At 43.1% G+C, this 22,227-nt stretch overlaps 2 protein-coding genes across 3 annotated transcripts in view; both read right to left on the minus strand.

Moving 5' to 3' along the window:
* Positions 1 to 486: 486 nt before the first annotated feature.
* LOC117957453 (trinucleotide repeat-containing gene 6B protein-like) lies at positions 487 to 15,763 on the minus strand. Its single transcript, XM_034893191.1, has 21 exons — positions 15,431 to 15,763; positions 13,951 to 14,038; positions 13,639 to 13,660; positions 12,945 to 13,382; positions 9,735 to 12,614; positions 9,355 to 9,507; positions 8,954 to 9,144; positions 8,748 to 8,810; positions 8,369 to 8,527; positions 7,798 to 7,935; positions 6,150 to 6,392; positions 5,815 to 5,922; positions 5,452 to 5,671; positions 3,896 to 4,048; positions 3,583 to 3,738; positions 3,138 to 3,284; positions 2,931 to 3,023; positions 2,518 to 2,733; positions 2,007 to 2,077; positions 1,205 to 1,344; positions 487 to 1,112 (listed from the first exon to the last, which is right to left on the minus strand). Exons 2-21 carry the CDS (start codon positions 14,005 to 14,007, stop codon positions 536 to 538), a joined length of 6,225 nt encoding a protein of 2,074 aa, XP_034749082.1. The 5' UTR covers positions 14,008 to 14,038; positions 15,431 to 15,763; the 3' UTR covers positions 487 to 535.
* A 1,069-nt stretch (positions 15,764 to 16,832) lies between these two features.
* zmp:0000000896 (caspase recruitment domain-containing protein 10) overlaps positions 16,833 to 22,227 on the minus strand; it is an 18,865-nt gene continuing 13,470 nt past the window's right edge. Inside the window, exons 16-24 of one of the 2 annotated variants that reach the window (XM_034893218.1) lie at positions 21,773 to 21,950; positions 21,411 to 21,534; positions 21,031 to 21,271; positions 20,792 to 20,858; positions 20,558 to 20,660; positions 20,265 to 20,423; positions 19,396 to 19,508; positions 18,464 to 18,579; positions 16,833 to 17,753 (exon numbers count right to left, since the gene is read on the minus strand). In XM_034893218.1, the coding sequence (XP_034749109.1) occupies positions 17,723 to 17,753; positions 18,464 to 18,579; positions 19,396 to 19,508; positions 20,265 to 20,423; positions 20,558 to 20,660; positions 20,792 to 20,858; positions 21,031 to 21,271; positions 21,411 to 21,534; positions 21,773 to 21,950 (1,132 nt within the window). In that variant the 3' untranslated portion in view covers positions 16,833 to 17,722. Of the gene's footprint in view, positions 17,758 to 18,463; positions 18,580 to 19,395; positions 19,509 to 20,264; positions 20,424 to 20,557; positions 20,661 to 20,791; positions 20,859 to 21,030; positions 21,272 to 21,410; positions 21,535 to 21,772; positions 21,951 to 22,227 lie in introns of both variants that reach the window. The other variant, XM_034893217.1, reaches the window with a different exon arrangement.

A 22,227-nucleotide genomic window follows, 5' to 3' on the forward strand; every position in this document is an offset into this window, starting at 1 on the left:
CTCCGTTTTTCTGGGGACGTGAATACAAACTGCACTTCAACCTCACATCATGTAGTAGTTTTAAGTTCTTATACGATGAAGGTAATGCTGTTTACAGTGCCCATCTGTCTGAAGGCTTGTCTGTATTTGGTGTGTGCATGTGTATGTAAATCTGTTGAAAAGTCCCCTATTTACTAAGCACATTGCAATCCAGTCAAGTCTTTGAGACCAACTGACTTTTCATTCTTTTTCAGGTTTCAAGTCTAAGCAGTTGAAATCTTCATCTGTGGAAAAAGGCTGTATACACATCTAACAGTCCCTGCATTTGTTTATATAATAGCTTAAGTCTGGCCACGAGAATGTGTGTAAGCATGTCTCACATTTCGGCTTGATGTGTGTGCACATTAATATGCAAGTATGCACATGGTGTATACGTGTATTACATTAATATGCATACCATGTAAATGTGTGTGTGTGCTATAGTAAGTAAATATGAATCCCAGTGTATTTTTTAATCAGTGTGTCCAAACCTACACGTACAAATAGAGGGCTCTCATCAGATGGAATCAGCCCCCCCCCCCAGCAGGTCGCCAGGCAACAATGCGGCAGGGCTGTCCATTTGGTGCCTTTCCTCCATTTGTGGTGCTCCCCAAAGGCTGCTGCTGCTGCTGCTGGGGTATCCTGCACTCATGCCCCCCCAGAGCCCAGACCTCCCAGAGTCTACTGCCCCGACACCCCCTCCCTCCCCTGCCCCGTTGGTGCTCCACTGGGAAAAGATCCCCAGCCCAGGTCCTTGGGCTGAAGAGGTTTCTGAAGGACTGCCTGTACCATCTAGACTCTGCCAGGCAGAGCCGGAGGACCTCCCACTGCCTAGACCTGCTGCTCCACCTTCCCCTCCGCCACCACCATTTCCGCCTGAAGTTGAGCCCGCTGCTGCCCGCTCATTCCCTGGGGAGTTACCGCCACTGCTGGCCACAGCTGTGCCTATTCCAGATGAACCTTGCGTCCCACCTGCTGCTGACCCTCCTGAGCTGCCCCCCTCGGCCCCTCCGGCCTGGGAATGTGCAAAATAGCGTGCAACTTCTTCGTCACTCACAAATTCCGCCAGAATTGTGGTGTTGCCCAGAACACACCTGAGAGGGATTTACAAGACAAGGCTCTTTAGATCAACAGAAGCATGTTTAATGTTAAGTATGTGTATTAGTGAGGTTGCAGGTTAACATACATGTGCAGTGCGCTCTGCGCCTTGGCTGCTTCCTGCCGGCTGCTGTAGCGAATCAGAGCGCTGCCCTGCGTCAGGCCGAGGTGGAAGGTCAGCAGGGGGCCATGCTGCATGCAGATAGTCCTTAGCGTGGAGCCATCAATCTACAGAATCCAGAGTCATTCATTATTAGGGACAAGGAAAGGTTACGGAATGTAGGAGGTTATGCAACATTTACGTGTATGAAGAACCGTGTATTAATAAATAACAGTGAGACTGTACACTGTGGCTCTATCAGTCTGTAATTCTGTCACTCTTATAGTGTGCTATACAGGTTGTGCGCTGCACAAGCACTTAGCTAGGCCAAATTTATTTTGATTAAACATGCTTTTCCCAAAACAGTCTCATGTAAGTGTCATTATGTAAGCCCTAATTGATTAAATGGCTCATCCAACTTCACAATCCAATTACAGCTGGGTCACGCATCATCCCACTAATTTGCATAAGGCAGGAGAAAGGGAATACAGTTAAACGAGTACAGTGATTTAATGTTTTTAAATTCGAACCCTGACCAATCTGAGCAGCTGTGTTACTTTGTAGCCATGGTCAATTCTGCTGTGATGAATGGTTGAATTAACTTTTTTTTTTCTACATTGCTTGCACAGCATACTCCTGCTAAATCTTTTCCTCACCTCTTCTGCTCTGTATTAGCTTATAGACGGCAGGTTTACAGGTGGCGACGTTGTTAGTGGAACAAAATCCCTGGAAATTTAATTTAATTTAATTTTGAGGATTTCCATCTCTCTCGACCTTTCTCACTCCTTACCTGAGGGGTCAGGTTGCTCAGCAGCAACCAGCAGCTGCCTCTGGAGGCAACGCCATCGCTCCAAGATGAGCCTATTAACAAAAAAGAAAAAGAAAAACAGACAAGGAGGAAACATTAAGCAAGGACGTCACTGCTCATTACAAACACCATAAATACGCTAAAGATTTACAAAAAGACAACTTTTATGGTCTGTTTCATGATACTGCATTAAGACCTGATTCTTTATATCACTTTTTTTTTAAAGATTAGTTTTTGGGGGCTTTACCCTTTATTCACAAGTAAGAGTTGATAGGCAAGAAAGGGGAAGAGAAAGACGGGATGACACGCAGCAAACCCTGGACGGTGCAAAGGACTCCACCAACATGGGGCGCATGCTCTTACTGGGTGAGCTAGAGGACGACCCATTTTCATATCACTTTTAAGAAGAGTTTCCTTTATACATTAGTTAAGTATTAGTTGACAAATGGTTATAAAATAATCTAAAGCTTTCCTTTAAATGGCACAAATGTACCTGGCACAAATCTCGACTCTTGATTTATCCCGCTCCCTCCCCAACTCCGGGCCAACCGTGGGCCTCCGCTACCCCATGGGGAGGGTGCGGCCTGCTTCTGATTGGTTAAGCCAGGAGGGGGTCGTGGCAGCTGTGAGCTGTTGCGGTTGGTCTTCCACAACTTGTTTTGTCCGATGGGCTCTGGGGGCCAGCTGGGCTTGTACTCCGAGTACTTTCCTGGAGAGGAAATGGGGAGGTGGGAGAAAGGGGGGAAAAAGGGGTTTTGACAAACAGACCACAGAAATGGGAGAAGAGAGGACGCAGTACATCAAACCGCTTTGGCAGCTTAAATAACAACTGATCTAATTAAATGAATGACATTTAAAACTAAAAATATGAGTGCAACATGTCAAAATAAAATGAATAAAAAATACCTGTGCTGTGTGCATTGCTGAGGGGGCTGTCTGAGGCACTGTAGGGCCAGGCACCAGGTGAAGGCAGCGACGTGTTGAGGGAGGCGTTTGGCCCTACAAAACAGTACAAGGTGATCTCAAAGTAACACGTCCTGTGATAAACAAGACAAGGCAACCACAGTCCAACATATATGCTCATCAAAATATTTGTCACGTTTAGTCAAATACCTATGTTGTCTCGCAGTAACTGGTGGTCAGAGTCGTTGAGGCTCGGGGGTCCTGGGGAGCCAAGAACACTACCAGGGGTCATGTAAGGGTCAGACTCTGGGTCTCCACTGCTTTGGATTCCCTTCCAGGGAACACCAGGCTGGAACTCTGTCAGACAAAAACAGAAAATGTATTGATAGATTGAAATTAAGTGCCACTCCCCCCCCCCCATTTTTAATCTGACATTTGTACATAGTGGGTGGCTAAAAAAATATTTGTTCTTTTCTTTGGCATTATATGAAAATGGCACAATAGCTTCTGAGATAGAACAGTATTGATTAAAATTAACACGTGGCTTCATGCATATTTGAGTGTGTCTTGACATTACATTTTTTTTACATTCTACTCATAATTTAATCTTAACTTATCGCCCTTCGGTAATTTGTAGCAGAGAAAGCATTTTCACCTGGAGGCCAGCTAGATGTGGCAGGTTTGTTCCCCATTTTACTCCCAGGGGTCCGATGCCAGTTGTCTGCAGAGCCTTGAGGGGGAATCCCCACACCATCACTGCCAAGCATTTCATACTGGGAGTAAGGGGATCCTCCTCTCACCTTTAAAGGGCCTGGGGACAGCACACAAAAAGGGAAATAAGGTCAAATAGACTGATGTTAATATCACTTAATCGATTTGCAGGTGATTGCCAAGGCAGTTGAGACCAGATTGACCACATCCTGGGTGTGCATTTAAAAAATCATGTTAAAAACTACCTGTTAACCTACCATTCTTGTGAAGGGTTGTCTCAGGGGGAGATGGAGCTGGGGAGTGTCCCTCCATCATCCATTTGAATCGTGATTGCTGTCCTCCTGTGTCCTTCATCCCACCCATTATGGAGCTGAGCTCCAGTCCTGACAGGTTACCACCAGGGGCAAGCCCTGACAAGCAGAACAACACAAAACATTCATTTGCACATTACATTCCACTAATATTATTATTTTTCTAAACATTATTTTGGGGCATTTTTAAGCCTTTATTGACAGGACAGCTCAAGAACTGAAGAGGGAACGAGAGGGGGTTTACATAAAGCAAAGGGCTGCGGGTCTGAGTCAAACCCAGGCTAATTGCTGAACAGAGTAAACCTCTATATATAGGCTCCCAAACTACCAACTGAGCTATCCAGACACCGGAAATAACTTTTGGCTGAGCTGGTAACTGTATTTCTTCCCTGAATTTATGTTTAGCATTGATGGGACTGCTTTTAAATCTCAGTCACTGATAATTTGCTGACAACGTGTACCTAAGGCGGGAATCTAAAATGCTAAGCATTTGCTTATCTGTAAATACCCTGTTCCTGTCATTTTTTTCCCCATAACTGTTTATACTTTTCTGTTCCTTGTATCTGTTTTTTTATTGTCTTAGTGCTTAAAAAGGCGCTGCTAAATAAAATGTATATTATTATTAGGGCTGTCAAATGATTAACATTTTTAATCAAATTAATCAGAATTTTCAGTGGATTAATCAGGATTAATCACTATTTGCATTTACACCTGAATCCTAACCATTTTTTTTCTGAAATGCATACCAAAAGATAAATAACAGGACACAGATACATATTATGTGCACTGTCAGTCCCAATGGTTGTCGTCTTGCCCTCCATGTCCCACTTACGTGCAACAGAAAGGAACTGTTCTTTACAAGCCTCCGCAAAATGACGCTCCTCAGTTTTTAATATAGTCAGCGCAAAAGAAGAAATGTGCCGTTGCTCCGAGGTAATTGTTGTTACTCACTGATGTCCTATGGTCTCCTGTCAGGGCGATATGATTTACTTGAGCCAAGACCTCTTTCCTTTTTTCTTTTTCGTTTTCATAGAGCTCGTGGATGCGTTTGCTGAACCTGACGGCCAGGAAACGCATGTTTGGCGTTGACATGGTACCTCAAGCTTGAACAGCTCCGGTGAAATTGAAACTCCTTGTTACAAATCTTGCAAATAACCTTGTACTTGTTAACTGTACCATCATCATTCTTTTTATATTTGAATCCGTCAATAGGCCCACTTTGCTCACCTTGCTCCATATCTCGCCTCAAGCTCCCAACCACTTTCCTGACGTGAATAATTTGTCACACTGCGCATGCGTGAAATGCGTTAAAAAAATTGCGGTAATTAACAACAACTAATTAACGTCGTTAACGCGCTATTTTTGACAGCCCTAATTATTATTATAATAAACACCCCAAAAAGACAATACAAATTCAAACCACACACTAATTTTATTTAGTGTTATCTATACAGCTGCATCACATCTAAACAAATGGAGTCTGAGCCACTGGTTGAACTCACCAGAGTACATCCCTTGAGTTTTGGCATGAAGGTCTGATAAGGCCCCCCCCATTCCAGGATGTGAAAGGGGGTCCACCATGGGCTGTTTGGACAGGCCTCCTCCCAGGTGAGAGGGAGACAGTTTGGAGCTCCCTCCTCCTGCTGCTGCTGCTGTTGCTCCTCCAACTCCACCCTGCTGATGCTGTCTCTGCTGCTGCAGAATAGCCATAATCCTTGCCAGCTGAGAAAGACACAATTTAAGAAAATAAATCACTTTCAGAATAACTCATGTTAAGTACAGTTTTTGCAACAGAGAAATACAACAGTAACGGTTGAAGTCCTGATCACAGTGCATTGAATGGTAAAGCACATGATCGTGCATACCTGCTGTGGGTCAGGCTGCTGCCTGAGAGGCTGAGGCTGAGGGAACTTCCTCTGGTTCTGCAGGAGCTGCTGCTGCTGCTGTTGCTGTTGTAGCAGGAGCTGACAAGCCTGTGGGTTGGTTGTTACAAAGAATAAATAGGCTAGTGCTCAGATATAGACATTCTGAGCATGTCAATAGGGGGTGGGTTTATTACAAGTCACAATGTAGTTTTTAAAATAATCCAATACAGAGCTAAACAAAGACAGTTGTAGACTAAATACTGTAGACTGTTGTACAAAACAGAGAGCATTAAAATAATTATTTCAATGTGATGATCTAAAATTGAGTCACCTACCAGATGGAACTGCTGCATGTGGGGGTAAATGTTGCTGAGCATTGCTAGCTGCTGTGGGGAAATCTGAGGAGGGAACACTCCTCCACCAACACCACCAACCCCTCCAACACTTCCAACACTTCCAACACCTCCTACTCCTCCTACTCCTCCTACTCCTCCTCCTCCTACGCTTACTCCTCCTCCAACCACTCCACCCACACTGCCACCAGGTGAGGGCATCTGCTTCAGCATAGGACCCGGAACCTGCATATCACAGGAATAGTATGTATACTTCATGTATAGCTGCTGATACAAACACTTGATGAGAATGAGAAACAGGGACAATCCATTCTTCAAGCTCCCTTCATTCCAAATGTATGAATTACTAAACAAATTCAAATTCACAGTTAACAATACTGCAATACTTAGTTACAGATGTGTAGGTTCAAACTATTGAACTGGGACAAAGAATCTCGCTCACTCTCCAGTCTTGGTGGAGAAGAAGGCTATGTATATTAAAAAGCTGTTCTTAAAATATATTTCATTTGTTTTCCTTGTTGATAACTAATGAAAATGCGTAATTTGACTATTAGTCTTCTTTTTTTCCTCTCCATTTTTTAAGTGTCTTTTTCCAAGACATACACTAGGTTGTACAATATTGGACTTATTCTCAGGTGAGAGCCTACAGCCTATATATGTATTGTGTGGTTCATCTATGTAAGCTTTGCCTGATGAGGATCTGAGGACCAAACATTGTTAAAGTTAAGGTTAGGACAAGTGATTCTTTGCTTTTTTTAAACTGTAAATCTTGTTTTCCTAAAAGAAATCAGGTGTTGATTTATGTATTGTTCAGAAATGTGTATGTCCGCAAAGCAGAATCCAATTTCGAATTCAAGGTTTCAAGTTGCAACAAGTGTGTGTCTGATACAAGATGTCTGATAACAGAAAGCTGAGGAATGCTGTGAAAATAAAACAATTACATAAACAGTTTATATACAGTACACATCATAAACCACGTGAGAGTCAAGGCGATCAGGCAGCGTTATGGGCAATATTCAATTAGTAGTGAAAGTGTGGTTGTGTGACATAGGATTAATGCTTCTGCAGAGGCTCTATGCAGAGCTCTCGCCGTAGCCTGTGTAAATGGACTGAAGTTTTTACTTGTGTGTTGGTGTCTGCTTTGACCACTCTAGCAGGACCGGCGCGTGTGTGCAGAGTAGTGTGTGTATAACAAGTGGGAGAGTGACGGAAATTAGCTTTGGAGCGAGTACCAACTCTAGAGGCATAGTGAGAAAAACAAAGTGTCTCCTCTGTTCTTTCTGACCACGGTCGTAAATCTGTATTAAGAAAAGTTAACCCTCTCCTTGCTTTCATGTTGATTATTGAAAAGGAGAACCCAGAAATGAGTAGGGGCAAATGCAATGCTGCCAAGCGCACCAATTGCAGTTGTTGTGATTTTTGTTTTCGCACCGTGTAGTTACATTTTTTGAGAGGTGTGTGTTAGGCTACAGGTTAAAGTCCGACGTAGGGTCCATATCTTCACGTACCTACCCACAGCATCAATTTAATGCAGAAGCATAAATTTACTATAACCCTATCCCTTTGCGTATCCCTTATCCGTTTACATTAAATCATAACTAAGAACATTAGAGACAAAAAAACAACCGACCTGCGCCGACAGGAACTGATGAGGCACTTGAGCACGTAAACCCTGGGAGGGGTTCATTGGATGCAGGCCAGACTGGTGCATCCCTCGAGGCTGAGGCATCCCTCCGCCACTGCCAACAAACATCCCATGGCCACCCATCTGGAGAACGATGAAGACAATGCAATGTAACATGTGATAAGTTCTCATTTCACTGTGAGTTCTTCACTTAGGTCCTTAAGTTAGCACAACACAACCATGTAGCAAAAGTTGAAATTAAACAAAATGGTAGCCAACTTTGAAAATGGAAGTTCTGTATATTAAAATATATATTGCTTATTAAAAATGAAGTTGTCCTCCGAAAGGGGGAGGGGTGGTAAGAAAAAGAAAAAAAGAAAATGGAAGGTCTGTAAAGTGATTTAATTCTTGTTGGCTTGTCCCTACCCAATCTGAACCTGACCCCTGATCCGTTTTTAACCTATCCCCTGACCCAATCCATTCGAGGTCAGTGCCTAACCTTTACCATCTTTGCACATGGATAGAACGGATCAGTTTTCCTTTACTGCAGCCACATGCACTTTAAACAGACTCATACCTTTTCACTATAGGGCCCCATGTCAGCAGGACCCATGTCTTTGGAACTAGGCATACGATAACCTCCTCCACCTCTTCCCCCCCTCCGCATCTCTCCGTTATAGTCAGTTATTCCTCTCTTGTCTCCTTCCATCTTTTTGTCAAGACTTGGGTCATCGCCCTACAAAACAACAAAGTCATGAACACAGTCGTTAAGAGAGCCCTCACTGATCATCCCCTCCATCCTGATCACATCAATATGAGTAACAGGTTTTGATTAAAACTTTAGGGAGAAAAAAGCTGCAAGATGACATAAGCCATGCAACTAAATCATCAATAACTCATTACAATTACTGTTTCCATTAGCTAGAAATGTTAAGATTATCTTTTTGTAGTTTTACCAGAAGACCCATGTTTGAAAACTGCCGTGACACAGGATTCATCCAGCTGTCCCCTCCTCCACTCTATAGGAAAGAAATTTAAACATTACTCTTAGTCAAAAAAGAAAATTAAGTAAGACTGCGATGACAACAAAAAACACTACACATGAACCAAGCGAGGAAAGTGAAACTAGTTTTTGTGTGTCCTTGAACCGCCTTGAGCCTACCTTGAGGTTGCCTCTCTTTCCTCCATGAGTCTGACCCCAACCTCCAGAGTTGTAGGAGGAGCTGTTTCCTTGGGAACCAGTGCTATTCCAGATCCCTCCGCCACCATCATCTTCTTCGTCCCAGCTGGGGTGACGGGAGGCTGCAACAGAGCCCTCTCCCTTTCCACCCCAGCTCTCCATTGACTTAGTGCCTGCAGAAAAACCAAAGTAGATGGTTATAACAATGTTGGCAGTCATTTCTCTAGATTTCCTTTGTATCTTGTGGTTAAAAAAATGCTGAACACTTACAAATTGAGAGATTTGTAATGCTGCACCGTGTCACGAAAACCATAGTGAGCATTAACAACTAATATGTAGGTTTTTGTAATATTTTGAATTACACACATTTTGTCTCTTCTTACCAGGTTTACCAGGGTTGGGTGAAGGGTTCCTCCAGCCAGAAGCTTTGCTGGGTTCATCTGGATCCCCCCAACCTGTTGCTGAATCTGACGACTGGCTCCAAGAAGTTGTACCATTATCCACAGATTGTGCACCTCCTCCCCACATGCCTGGACCTGGACATTGATGAAATGGAACACACATTTAGAATATGCAAAAGAAAACAACTTACATGTGTTATTGTGATGACCAAAGTCGGTAAAGTCAATTATGTTTCGATATGGCAGACATTGCCGTTACTAAAATAACTGGTGATTGCAGATTACAGACAATTTGCAATACTTAAAAAAATCACTTCAAATGCTGATGCTCTATCTACTTTGGTAATAAATCTTCTGCTTACCCACTGCAGCATTGCCAGGGTTTGCATCCCTGCTGTGCTGCATCCCCTGCTGCCTTCTAGGTGGTTGTTGGACGGATGGTGGTGGGGCCTGTTGACTGTGGCTTTGACCAGGCGTAGCACTCTTTTTGTCCCACAAATTTACATTCTTGCTTTTGTAGCGGGTTGGGTCTCCCCAGGCTGAAGTGCCATCATCAATTTCCATTTTGCGACTGATGGACTGAGGGGAGGGCTCTTCCCAGCCACTGGGCTCCAGTGAGTCAACCCCGCCCCCAGAGATTTGTGGGATTGGGCCGGAGGTCCACCCTGAACTTTGGTTCTGATTCTTGGATGGTGGACCTCCACCTCCAACATTGGACCGGCTAGTCCACCCTCCTTGAATGGGACCTCCTTGTGGCTGCTGGACCTGTGATTGGTTCTGCTGTTGATTTGGGGCTTTCATTGGTGCCACTTGGCTGTTTGGTATATGTGCTGCTGCTGTGTGGGGCTTGGAACTCCCCCAGTCCTGGTGGGATTTGCCTCCACCCACATCTCCCCCTCCCCACCCTCCTCGCTGAGATCCCCCTTCATCCAAATGACCCCAGGAAGACCCCTTGTCATCAGAGTTGCTTACAGCTCTGCTTCGCCCATCTCCACACCCACCTCCAGGTATAGAGTCCCTTTGTACCCTGTCTCCTCCTCCACACTGTCCTCCCCAACTACCTGACTCCCCTCGTCCAGTCCCCTTCCATCCCCCTGTCCCTTTATCCTCTGGACCATCTGCCCAACCACTACCCTGCTCTCCAACTTCTTTCCAGTTCCCTCCTCCACTGCCTCCTCCTCTGTGATCCCCCCATTTTTTTTCTTCAGTCCTCCATCCTTTGCCCTGGTTTTCAGGTGGGAGATCGCCCCAGCCTCCAGCTGCCTTCCCCTGGTTGCCCTCCGCATCTTCTTCTAGCGTTCCTGGCTTTCTTATAGTGCTACCAAGCATGCGAGGACCACAGTTGGACTGTGCAGCACCACCATCCCAGCCATCCCTCATTGTAACAGGGCCAGAGTTCAGGCTGGTCGAGTGATTGCCAGCCGATGGATCATTAGTTATTGTATTGGTGTTAGATGGGTACCCAGGGCTGCGATTAGTGGTAGTGTTCATGGTTGCTGATGAGAATGTAGAGGAAGATGAAGTGCTTCTTTCATTTCTCTTTCTTACTCCTGTTGTGGTGTCCAGGTCCCAAGCCACATTCTGTCGAATCTGGGTCTGCCCCCACCCCGTATTAGACAGAACCCTTGGGTCCAGGTCAGATCGATTGAGCATACTGAGTAAGGCCACATCAGCATTGGAGTTCTGGTCGGAACGTTGGTGTACAAACGAGGCTCGCTCCTGCTTATGTACGCTGCCATCACTCTCTCCTTCACCACTTCCAGCTTTGGACCCTCCTCCACTAGATAAAGGCGGTTCACCTACAGTGCCTTCAGTCGGCCCTCCCCCTCCTCCACCCCACTCCCCGTCCTCAATTTCCATCCCTTTCTGATTGTCCCAAGCTTTTGTCATAGTTGCTAACTTTGGTGAGGCAGAGTCCTGCAAAACACTGCCACCAATACCTACACTGCCTCCACTACTACTGCTGCTGCTCCCATCTCCTCCTCTTCCACTTCCTATTGCTAAGTTACTCGAACTTACACCTCCCACTGTGCCACCCCACTCGGCTTCTGAACTGCCTCCTTCCCACGCTCCCTGAGATACCGCTGTGGTATTTGAGCTACCATCATTTCCCCTACCCCAACCTGTCCTGTCACCCTTGCTTCCAAAGCCCCACACATTCCCTTCCGGCCCCTGAGCTCCAGTCCCTCCTCCACCCCACCCATCTGCCTGTGAGGCACCTGCACACAGGTCAGAGGACACTGGAGGCATGGATCTCCAAGAAGAAGAGGCAGCAGAGGAGGAAGACGAAGAGCCAGAAAGATGACCACTCCTTTCTCCTTCAACACTTGCACAATCCTTCTCAATCACACCTTCTTGATTTGGTCCTGAACCTCTTGCTTCCCCACCTGAACCCAACTCTGGCCTCAAGGTTCCTAAGTGCTGCTGCTCTCCACTCCTGGATCCCACAGCTGTCTCTGTGTGCTGCTGACGGAGATCAGTTTGATTCACAGATGAAAGAGAGTGAGTGGTGATGAGAGTGGTGCTGGCAGAGAACGAGGAAGCTGAAGTAATGGACGAGTGTAGTGGAAGGCCATCGCTAGCTGAAGATGATGTCCCACCCTGCACCAGAGCAGGCCAGGCAGAGGGGTTCACATTGGGGTTGAAATTGGCACCAGGGACACTGCTGCTGCCACCCACAGAGCTCTCCTGAGGCCCAGGAAGAAGATGGGAGACTTTGGAATTGTAAAACGCTGCTGATCCTAGCCCTGCCTCCTCTGGAGAGGAGGTGGAAGAGCCCCACACACCACCACTTGACTGAACACATTCATTAAGCGAGGAAGAGAAGGAAAGAGGAGAAGAACGAGGTGAGGAAGGATTGTCCATGTTCCCTGCTCCTCCTCCTCCCACTGCTCCTCCCTTCTGCTGGATGTTTTTCTCACTCCATGAGGCACTACTGTTGTTGTTGTTACCAGGGCAGTCTTGCGCCTGCTCCCTTCCTCCTCCTCCTCCTCCTCCAGCCCCTTCCGAACTCAATTTGGCTCCTAGGATGCTAGGCCAATCCCCCAGGTCCGTCCCATCCACAATCACCTTACCGCAGCCCTGAGAAGAGGACTGGCTGCCAGAGCCTGCCCCCCATGTGGAATTTGCATAAGTTGAAGTAGTAGTAGTAGTAGTAGTAGTAGAAGAAGACGACAGAGCAGCGACACATAATGAGGATGAAGAGTTGGGGGGTGAAGTGGAGGATAAACCCAGGTTGGAATCTATATTGACAAAATTGAGACCATTCATTTAATTGACAATTTAAGCATTAACAAAACTTACAACTTGCAGAACATACCATCTGGTAGATCCACCTGTTCTAGTCATTACAGTGAACACACAACACTGTTGTCATATAAAACTTTGAAACTACAGTTTTAGTTATTTTATAGTCAATTGATGGGTTGTATGCTGTTGTAAAAATAATTTTCATGGCTGTTTGATAAACTGTGAAATGCAAAGTGGCTTTTCTAAACAAGGGGTAAAATATGGTCTTCAGTGGATTAAATATCAAACTTGATCATCTTTTTTGTTCTGACACATTTACACACCTGTGCCTCCAGCTGTGTTTGCATTGGGGTTATCTGTTTCCTGTGTGGAAAGAGATGGGGCGGCTACCCAGCCACTGCCTCCTCCAACCCCTCCTGCAGCCCCATCACTTCCGCCTCCCCCCAGCAGCATGGAGGACAGCGGTGGCTGGCCCCTCTTCAGTAGCACTTTATGGTCCTGCTGGCAGCGAAATCTTGGTGGAACCTCTCTGGACATGTATCGCTGCTGCTGGGAGGTCTGGCTTCCAGAGGGGGAGGAGGGCTGTCCGTTGGCCACAGCAGTCCGCTGCTTTGCATTGTTCCCACCACCAGGAGGAACTTGTGCAGAAACCCCGGCTGCACCAGGATTGGGGGATGAGGGGGCAACAGGGCCAGGGCTGGGGGACACTGAGCCTGGGGTGGCGAGCGTCAGGGAAGAGGAGGGCTTGGCTGATTCTGGCACTGAAATATACATATAATGAAGGATGTAAACATCTGGTAGACTTAAGTACAATAGGATGATATGCGGTATAAGCTGCAGGTAAATTAAGCTAATCTTTAGTAAACGTTTTTTTTTAAAAAAGTGGAAGAAAATGTGTCAAGTGCCTAAAGGGTGGGCTAACATCTGCTAAACCCTATACAATTCCACTGACATGAGCTAGACCATGGGAACAGTGAGTGGATGAAAAAAATAAAAATAAAGAGGATAAAATCATACCTTTGATTTTCTGTTCTGGCACCTGAAATAGAAAGAACAAGGGAGTCAGATATAAGGAAAAAAATAATTTTTCAGTGGAAAAATCGATGAATAAAAAAAAGGGCTACGGCAATTAAGCAAAGTTTTAAAATATGGCATTGAATACAAACATGACAAAATCTAAGCCCTAAAACTTAAATAAATTTAATTCAAATTCTAGTAAAACACAAACCCGTGCCAAGTAAGTGTTAAGTAAACATATGAAGGCCGGAATATCACAGACTCTCTGAAAGGTCTTTACAAAAAAACAAAACAACCTGTGAACCTGTTTACCTTCTGAGAGGTTTCCCTTTTCTTTTTATCTTCTTTCTTCTTTTTCTTGTCTTCCATGAACTACTGCTCCCTTTCCTGATTCTCCTGTCTGTGAAGAGAAGCATACACAATCAATTATTTATGTCACACCTCACAGCACACTGAAAGTAATTTAATGCTTGATGAGGGCATACATTTCACACATTCACATTTGTGCTCAAAATGAATAATATATGTATTTTATACAGACCACTGCCAAGCATTATCCTACACACTCAATGTTGTAAGGACTGTATCGTTCGCCACGGGCTTGACACAAGCCCTTGGGAGCCTAGCTTCTCATTGCATAATTCATAAAACGAGCAAACGATTGCAACTCTAACCAACGGATAACACAGGCAGCAGCCAAACAAGTCACTTCAAACTCTCCAACATTTCTGGAAAGTTCTTCTACATTACAGTAGATATGTAAAGGCAGCAATACTAGCTTTAACGTGAAAACATAAAGGGATGTGTCCGGTGTTATGAAAGATAAGCTCTCGGTAACTTCACACTTGCTGCCAAAATTAATCCTATAGAATATGCTAATACACAGCTCATACCCAAGTCATGTGAGCCCACTTTTGTGGAAAGAAAAAACATACCACAGAGGGGCTGGAACAATCGGTTTTAAGTGTAAATGTAAAGCGTTCTGAGATACCAGAGAGCTGTAAATAGGACTGCGCCCAGTGTTTCTGTTAGCTAAGCTGCTAATCAGCATCATGTCACACAGCGCTAATGAAAGCTAACCGGACAACTTTTGGCTTGAACCCATTAGTGTACCCTACATAATTGCACCATTAAACATGAATCAGTTTATGTAATGTATGGGAACCCCTACCATCAGATGTTTGCAACCGCTTTAGACGCAAACAGCCTGGATTTAATGAAAATCACAAGCCAGTCAGCCATAGCTGTGCAACTACTAGGGACCTCTAAAAGAGATTCACTGGGGTGAGCAACTAGTTAGCTAATGGTAGTCGACTTTAAAGCAGCTGATGAGCACTGTGCCGTGACCTGGAGAGCCGGGGGCTCGCGGCGGTAGACTGTCCCAGAGCAAGGTGCCTCTATCGCTCTGCGCGACGAAACTAACCTCTACGCAGTTGTTCGCAGACAACTGGCACGACATATTAGCTAGCTAGCTAACGACATAACCACTATTTTTAAAACACCGTGCATTTAATTTACACATTTCACTGTAACAATTTTTAACTTTGCAGTGGGAACAAAAACACTACAGACAAGTCAGCGAAAAGACTGCTAGCAAGCTGGTTCATCAGTAGTAACGGTCGACAGGGCCAAGTGAAACCACGAACTTCAGTGACGTTTTTCAGTATTGCAACGCCAACAAGCGAAGCTCCTCTAAAACCCTTGTTTAAAAGGCGGAAATAATTAACGTTATTAACAAACACACACAACATGAAAGCTATCAAAGCCCACCATTTTAAAGTTGAATACTTACTTCGGGAATCACATAGGACATAAAGTGCTGCTGTGCAAAAATTCTTGCAGACCTACCGCTAGCAGGCTAGCAAGGTAGCTAGCCTAGCGAGCTAGTTCTTCGAGGCTTTCAAGGCTAAATTGAATAAGAAATGACATTACCGAAATGCGAAATGTTAATCGTAGAAAAAAATGAGGGAAGGCGAGTATCCGTTTTGAGCGACTATAGTTCTCAAGCTGTAAACAACACATGCATAACCCCTTGATGACTGTCAGACGCTGTAAAATTGGTTAGTTTACTATCGGCCATTTTGCTTCTGTGTGGAGGTTTAGGCAGCATATGATATCACCAGGCTGGTTGTTGATCAGAGAGGGGAGGAGGAGCAGGGCGCTACCGACGCCATCCACCAGAGGGCGTCTTATCAAGGGAAACATGACGTCATGCACGCTGGGCGTAACAAATACGTCAACCTGTAGCCCCTAAATAAGTTCTATTGATTTAATCGTATCATTTTTTATTTATTATGCTTATATACATAAGGTTTTATATATAGTTTACTGCTCATATGTCATTTGATCAATATGTATTTTTAAAATACTTAATCATTGTAAATTGTAATTTCCCTTTGCGGGATTAATAAAGTATACATTATTATTATTATTATTATTAATTTCAGGATAATAATGTCCATGAGCTGCTGAATATTTGTTTATGTATGCACCTTCAACCGAGGCAAATTCTACATGCGAATTGTTATTGTGGCAGTAAAACTACTTATGATTTTTTTTCTGAATGTCTGTTTGTTCACAATGTTTGATAAAGAATTTTATGAATTAAAAAAATGGGCCAACTACTGTCTATGTATGTTTGTACTTCTGTATATGAACTTGTGTACATTAAAGAGTGGAAAAAGAAAATCAAAATGGGTCTCAAATCTGTAAATATATGACCTGCCCAAGACTGTATTGGCCTTATAACATGTTGACTATTTTTACATGTTTTAGGTACAATCAAACAATTAAACAAATTTAACAATCAACAATTTATTTACAAGATCAACAATTCATTTTCAAGTCTTTTTATATGCTCTATAATAATTATTTTTCATTGATTTGATGAATCAGGTTGTCAAATCTCCTTCCTCTGACAAGGAATCATGTTAACACTACCAGGAAGTGTCACTTTTAATGAGAATATATACGGAAGTTATTCTTAAAGTCAAAATTAATACAAAAATAAATAGACTTGTCTAGTTGAGTGGGTTTATTTTTGTTTACGACACTTTGTCTATATTTGTGGTTCAACATGTTAGAACCTTCCTCATTGACTCTATCACTGCTACACTGTTATATTTCAATAAAAAAACAATTACATCATGTCTGTTGTATATTTGCGCACACAAGGGAAGTTAAAATCAATTCTATTTTGTTTACATTTATTCTTGAAACTGGTTACAAAAGCGATTTGGCAGTACAAAACAAGAATATTTTGTCATAGTGAACTACAGCTTCAGTTGTACAGTGTAGTGTAAAATGCAGCCCTTGGTGACATTCAGTCATTCACAGACCACCTAATAATATCCAGAAATGTAGTTTTTCTCCTTTGGTATATTCATATTACTACAGTTGTGTCAGTTTGATGTTTTTAAGTATGATCTTTATAATTGGTTTACATCTTAAAGAGCATGTCAACCCGTCACAACATCCCTGCTTACAACATACTACAATCCCCTTAACCTATACAGGTCACAACATAACTGAAAATGAGCACCTTGTGTGATCCTTGAACGTAACTTTTAAGGTACAGTTATGTAATAAAACTAAGATGTGTGAATGGGGAAAAGGTCACATGACATTATTCCTGTTAACTCAAGTATCTGTAATGTCTCATGTGGGTCAAAGATGTTTTAGTTTTAAAAAGTTTTTACTATTCTCCCACTGCAGCCAGTCCAGCTGGTTTTACATGGTTTTACAAGTTTATACAAGGCCTCTATTGAGATTACAAGTAAATATAAAAATGTATCTTAGCTGCAAATAGAAAACTGGCTGTGGTTTGGCGCCAGCTGCCAGCTGCTTTGTTCAAAGACAGGAGAATTTTTTTGCGTTGTGAATTTAAGACCTAAACGTTCTGTATTCCTCTTCTACTGCAGCCTATCCAGTTCGATCCATGCCACCGCCCTCTGTTGGCTGTGGATGGCGTTGCGTATGGCTGCAAGCATCTCATCAGTGCTGCTCCAGGCGCTGGGCTCCAGGGTGTAGTAGAGCAGGGGCAGCGTCTCCAGCTGCAGCTCCTCGGCCTGGCACACCTCCTCCATCACGCTGTACTCTCCACACCCGGGGAAAAGCTTCCTATTTTGAAGTGTTGATCATGATGTTGAATCATTTTATTTTGGTTAACATAGATAAAAGAAACAATTATTTTCCACAGTTTGCCGCCGTAGCTAACCAAAAAAGGAAAAGGCTGAAGCCAAGGCTGGTTTTTGTCTATCCTATAATCCCCACTAAACTAAGTTTAATCAAAATACTTCATAACCCTACTTATTTTACATTTTAAAGTTTTTTTGAAACTCAACAGACATTCACATTTTCAACTCATCATTAAGTTCACTCCATGATTTAACCCCAAAAACTAAAACACATCTATATTTTAGTCATGTACATTATACATTAGTCCTCCCTTTACCAGTTTCAAAGATAAAGAACCGGAAAATTATAATTATCTTCTCTTAATTACATTTTTTTTTAAAATGAACAGACAAACAGGAAGGCCATTGTTTACTTGAAACAGTATTTCCAAAGTTTTTAAATATACAACGCTTTTACACATTTAAACACAATTTTATTGGAGGGTCATATGCAGCATAAGTAAGAGAAAATAACTTTGTTTTCTCAACAAAAAAAAAAAAGAAAATCCCTCATTGACCCTACAACGGGAATAAAGGGACGTGTATGAGGACCTGGACAAGCCTGAATGAAGTACTATCGTGCTGATCTGATGTGTCGCTACAGTAGAACTGACTATACTGTACTTGCTAAGCAAAGAATACACACTTACCTTAGCGTCTTGTGCTTTTTGTTCTTTGGGCGGATATGGATGACGATAGGGTAAATCCCCTGTCTCAATAAGCCCTCAACACTGGGCAGCCCCAGCTCCAGAAGACAGTGCTTGTCCTGGGAGAAAGACATTAAAAGGGTGATACAGTTAGTAGCTATGACTGGTTATTGATTTCACCCACAAACACCCTTCTTTTTGACAGATCTTTTTCTTACTTATTTAAACAAACAAGCAAAAGTGGAACTCTTCATGGCACGCGTTCATGGAGCGCCAGTAGGACTCTGGACACTTGGCTGAGCGTTGTTGAAGTTTTGAGGTCCGGGCCGTAGCCTTGAGCTACAACCTTTGCATTAACTTGAGCAGGTGTTCGGTCCCTTGTCTTGGGTCGGTCTGTGTATGTGTCTTTTTCTGCATGTGTTGTTTTGTCTTCCCTCCCTCCCGTCTATCATTGTCATTTGTCTAGACGACCACACACAGAAAAGTCCACGACACACATCGAAGAAGGCACAGTGCACCTTTTACACAATCCTTCCTTGCAATCAAATGTTTCCACACCAAATCAAAGAGAAGAAATACAACAAGGAGGGAAACACAACAAAAAAACAACAGCAAGAACAATGTCTGCCGCTCACAAAGAAGACACAGAGACAGACACAAACAAGAGGCATTAGCAGGGAGACTGGCATAAGACAAAAGGGACCAAACACACGCACAGATAGAAGCAAGAAGGCTATAGCACAAGTCTACAGCATAGTTTTCAAGGATTCAGCAATGTTGGGCCGAGTGTCCAAAGTCTTAACTGGCGGTCCATTTATGCGAGTCGTGGAGAGCTCCATAGATATGACATCCAAAAAGGAAAGGGTCCATGTATGAAAGTCATGGGGTGGTTTCCCTCAAACACCCTTCTTGATTGTGTTTTTTGTTTTCATTACCTGGCTGATGACATCCTGTATTGACTGCAGCCGTATTCCCAGACCCGGCTCTGGGCTGTGGGAGTCCAACAGGAACACGTTCGACTCACTTCTCTCTGAAGTCTGGATGGACTCTGCAAACCGCAGTAAAACAGAGGTAAGGGGAGACTGTGGTGTATCATGTGTGAAGAATCATCAACCTTTTTGTTCGCTTAGTTCATCAGTGTTTGGGTTAAATAAAAAATAAAACAGTTGCACTTTTATTTGGTTCATTGTAGTTTGGTGTACAGTATTTAAACCTCCTGTTGTCTCCCCGTGAACCAACATTTAGTTTTTTTGGGTCAATTTTCCCAAAGTTCTATATTTTCTTATTTTGGAAATTTTTGTTGTTGTTCCAAAGTTTTTGAATCTTTTTTTTGTTGTCACTTTTTGACGTTTTTGTCACTTTTCCCAAAGTTCTTTCCCATTTTTCTCCACATCTTTCTTGATTTTTTGTGTTTTTTGGGATGTTTTTGTTGTTTTTCCCTATATTTCTGTCACTTTTTTCAGTGTTCTTAAATCTTCTTTCTTCTTAAAATGCAATGAAATTAAATAAAACATCCAAATTCAATAAAATAGCAAACTGATCAGTTATTTAACTTGTTAGGAGCATCTTAGGGAACCATCCATGTTATTTTATTTAACAATTTGGTTGAAGGAAACCAAAATTTCTGATTCAAAAACTTTTTTAAAAGGTATAAAATTTGACCCAGAGGACAACAGGAGTGTTAACGATAATGTCCACTTACTTCTTGCTGTCCGGAGTTTGTACCTTCAAGGTTGAAAGTCACTTTGGATAAAAGCGTCAGCTACATGACATTTAATGTAAACATGTAATGATGTGCACATACCTGGAAGGCAGGTGTTGAAATTAAAAACAGAATCTGCAGGTTGCAGCAGCCTCTTTATGAGACCATGGGAGAGAAGGGAGGGGGAGAAGATGACCGGCCGCTTAGTCTGAACCTGCACCGGCTGCACTAAACTGTACGGGATCAAGTGCTCCTCGTGACCTGAAAGGACACACAGTCCACAGAGGCAAAGTGCACACATACACAGTTTGTCAAATTAAACCTATACTGAAACAAATAAGATTTATTGCACAGATTTGGTGTTGCATTCCGGGAACACTATGGCTGGTGCTTACGTTTGTTGAGTGTGTAAAGGACCTGCTGTCTGGAACCAATCCCACGGCCACTGGGGTCCACTGCCTTGACCAATCGTACACGTCCAGATGATTTCTTCAAGAACTACATGTAGGAAAATGGAGAAAGATAAATACCTAATAGCTGTGTGTTACCAGTTCTGTTATAGTTTGGTTAAGCACAGTGACTGAAAGGGAGCCTGCTGTTCATTTCAATTCAAAAATAGGAAGACTTACCCTCCTCTTGAAGTCCTTTTGCTCCAGGGACATTTTTCGTAGTTTTACAAGTAGCAACTGTTGGGCCCTGAGATGCAAAGTATTTTTTTATTTACACTCTTTATTGTGCATGATTAAGATATTACTTTTAACATACTACATACTATAATAGTGTAATGTCTTTCAGAGCCACAGTTAAAAACCTCTATGGACAGAATTAAAATGCAGTCAAAAATCATATTAAGGTCTATGTGGCGTACCTGTTGTAGTTGGGCATGGTTCCTGCCTGCAGGGGTTTGGCTGTGTGTGGGTCCACCAGGGAACAGTGCCAATCATATTTTTTATTGTATCTTGTGTCTGTGACATGTATAATGTCATCACAGGACACACCCAGAGACGACGAGTCACCGCGAGGCTCCATGCTGAGATTGGCACGCACATAGAAGGAGTCAGCACCCATGAAAGAAGGCGACAAGAGCTGGGAGCACAGTTTGGAGTATCCTAAGCACAGGGAAGGGAAGAAGGGACATCTTAGTCTCACTTCTCTAGGACACAAAGGAACATGACAGAAAAAAGTTAAAAGAATACAGTATTACTGTTTTATGTTGATATTTCAAATCTCTGACAAAAACTGACTCACCCTCTGGGTTGCTCTGGTGTTTGAGTGTTAAAGGCTCGGACCACCACTGCAGAGAAAAGTGGGCGACTTCAGCAGTACACTGGCTCAGCATCACACTGCCCCCACCAAACAGAACCCGCTCCAGCTGGTCAACACAGAAAAAACTGCATGTTATCTTCCAGCCTTAGGTTCTTATGTTCATCTTGTTTCTCTCTCTCTCTCTTATGTTTCATTTACACTTTTTTGCAATCAATGACCTTGCAAAATATTCACACACCTGCAGACAGAACTGTAATGTGAACTTGTACAAAAACACATAAATAAGCATGTACATACACACAGTGCTTGCTCACACATGAAATATTCACTATCCAGACACACACCTCCAGCAGCTCACTGCCCTCCTTCAGTCCACATAGTTCAGCTGGGGAGCCAGCTCTCACGTGGCTGACAAAGATCCCCGTTTTGTTCCCTCCGATTAGTGTAACATCGTCAGCTAGACTGGTTGTCCCGTGTTTTGGTGTTATGGGGGGGCTTGAGGACGGGGAGCGAGAGAGAATCCTGGGAGATGGCAGGGATGGGCAGCATTAGATAAGCATGATGTGACATGTACTTTACAAAAACTAAAGCTCAGTAGTGAAGTCTATTTACTTTATTTAATCAAAAGGTTACATCTTATGCTTTTTCTGTGCTCATAGAATTTATTTCAATATATATTCATATCATGATGTACATAATGTGAATATTTTCTCTTACAGTATTAATAATAATAATAATAATAAACTTTATTTCAGACCCAGGGGGATCCATATCAAAATAAGAACATATACAAACACAA

This window comes from Etheostoma cragini, chromosome 15 (assembly GCF_013103735.1).
Source record: "Etheostoma cragini isolate CJK2018 chromosome 15, CSU_Ecrag_1.0, whole genome shotgun sequence".
In the NCBI taxonomy this organism is placed as follows: Eukaryota; Metazoa; Chordata; class Actinopteri; order Perciformes; family Percidae; genus Etheostoma; species Etheostoma cragini.

Excerpts from the sequence above, each read along its gene's own strand:
- LOC117957453 (XM_034893191.1), bottom strand. The coding sequence starts at position 14,007 with ATGGAAGACAAGAAAAAGAAGAAAGAAGATAAAAAGAAAAGGGAAACC. Across the intron at positions 13,383-13,638 it reads GCCAGAACAGAAAATCAAAG|TGCCAGAATCAGCCAAGCCC; the intron begins GTATGATTTTAT and ends TGTATATTTCAG. Across the intron at positions 5,923-6,149 it reads ACATGCAGCAGTTCCATCTG|GCTTGTCAGCTCCTGCTACA; the intron begins GTAGGTGACTCA and ends ACCAACCCACAG.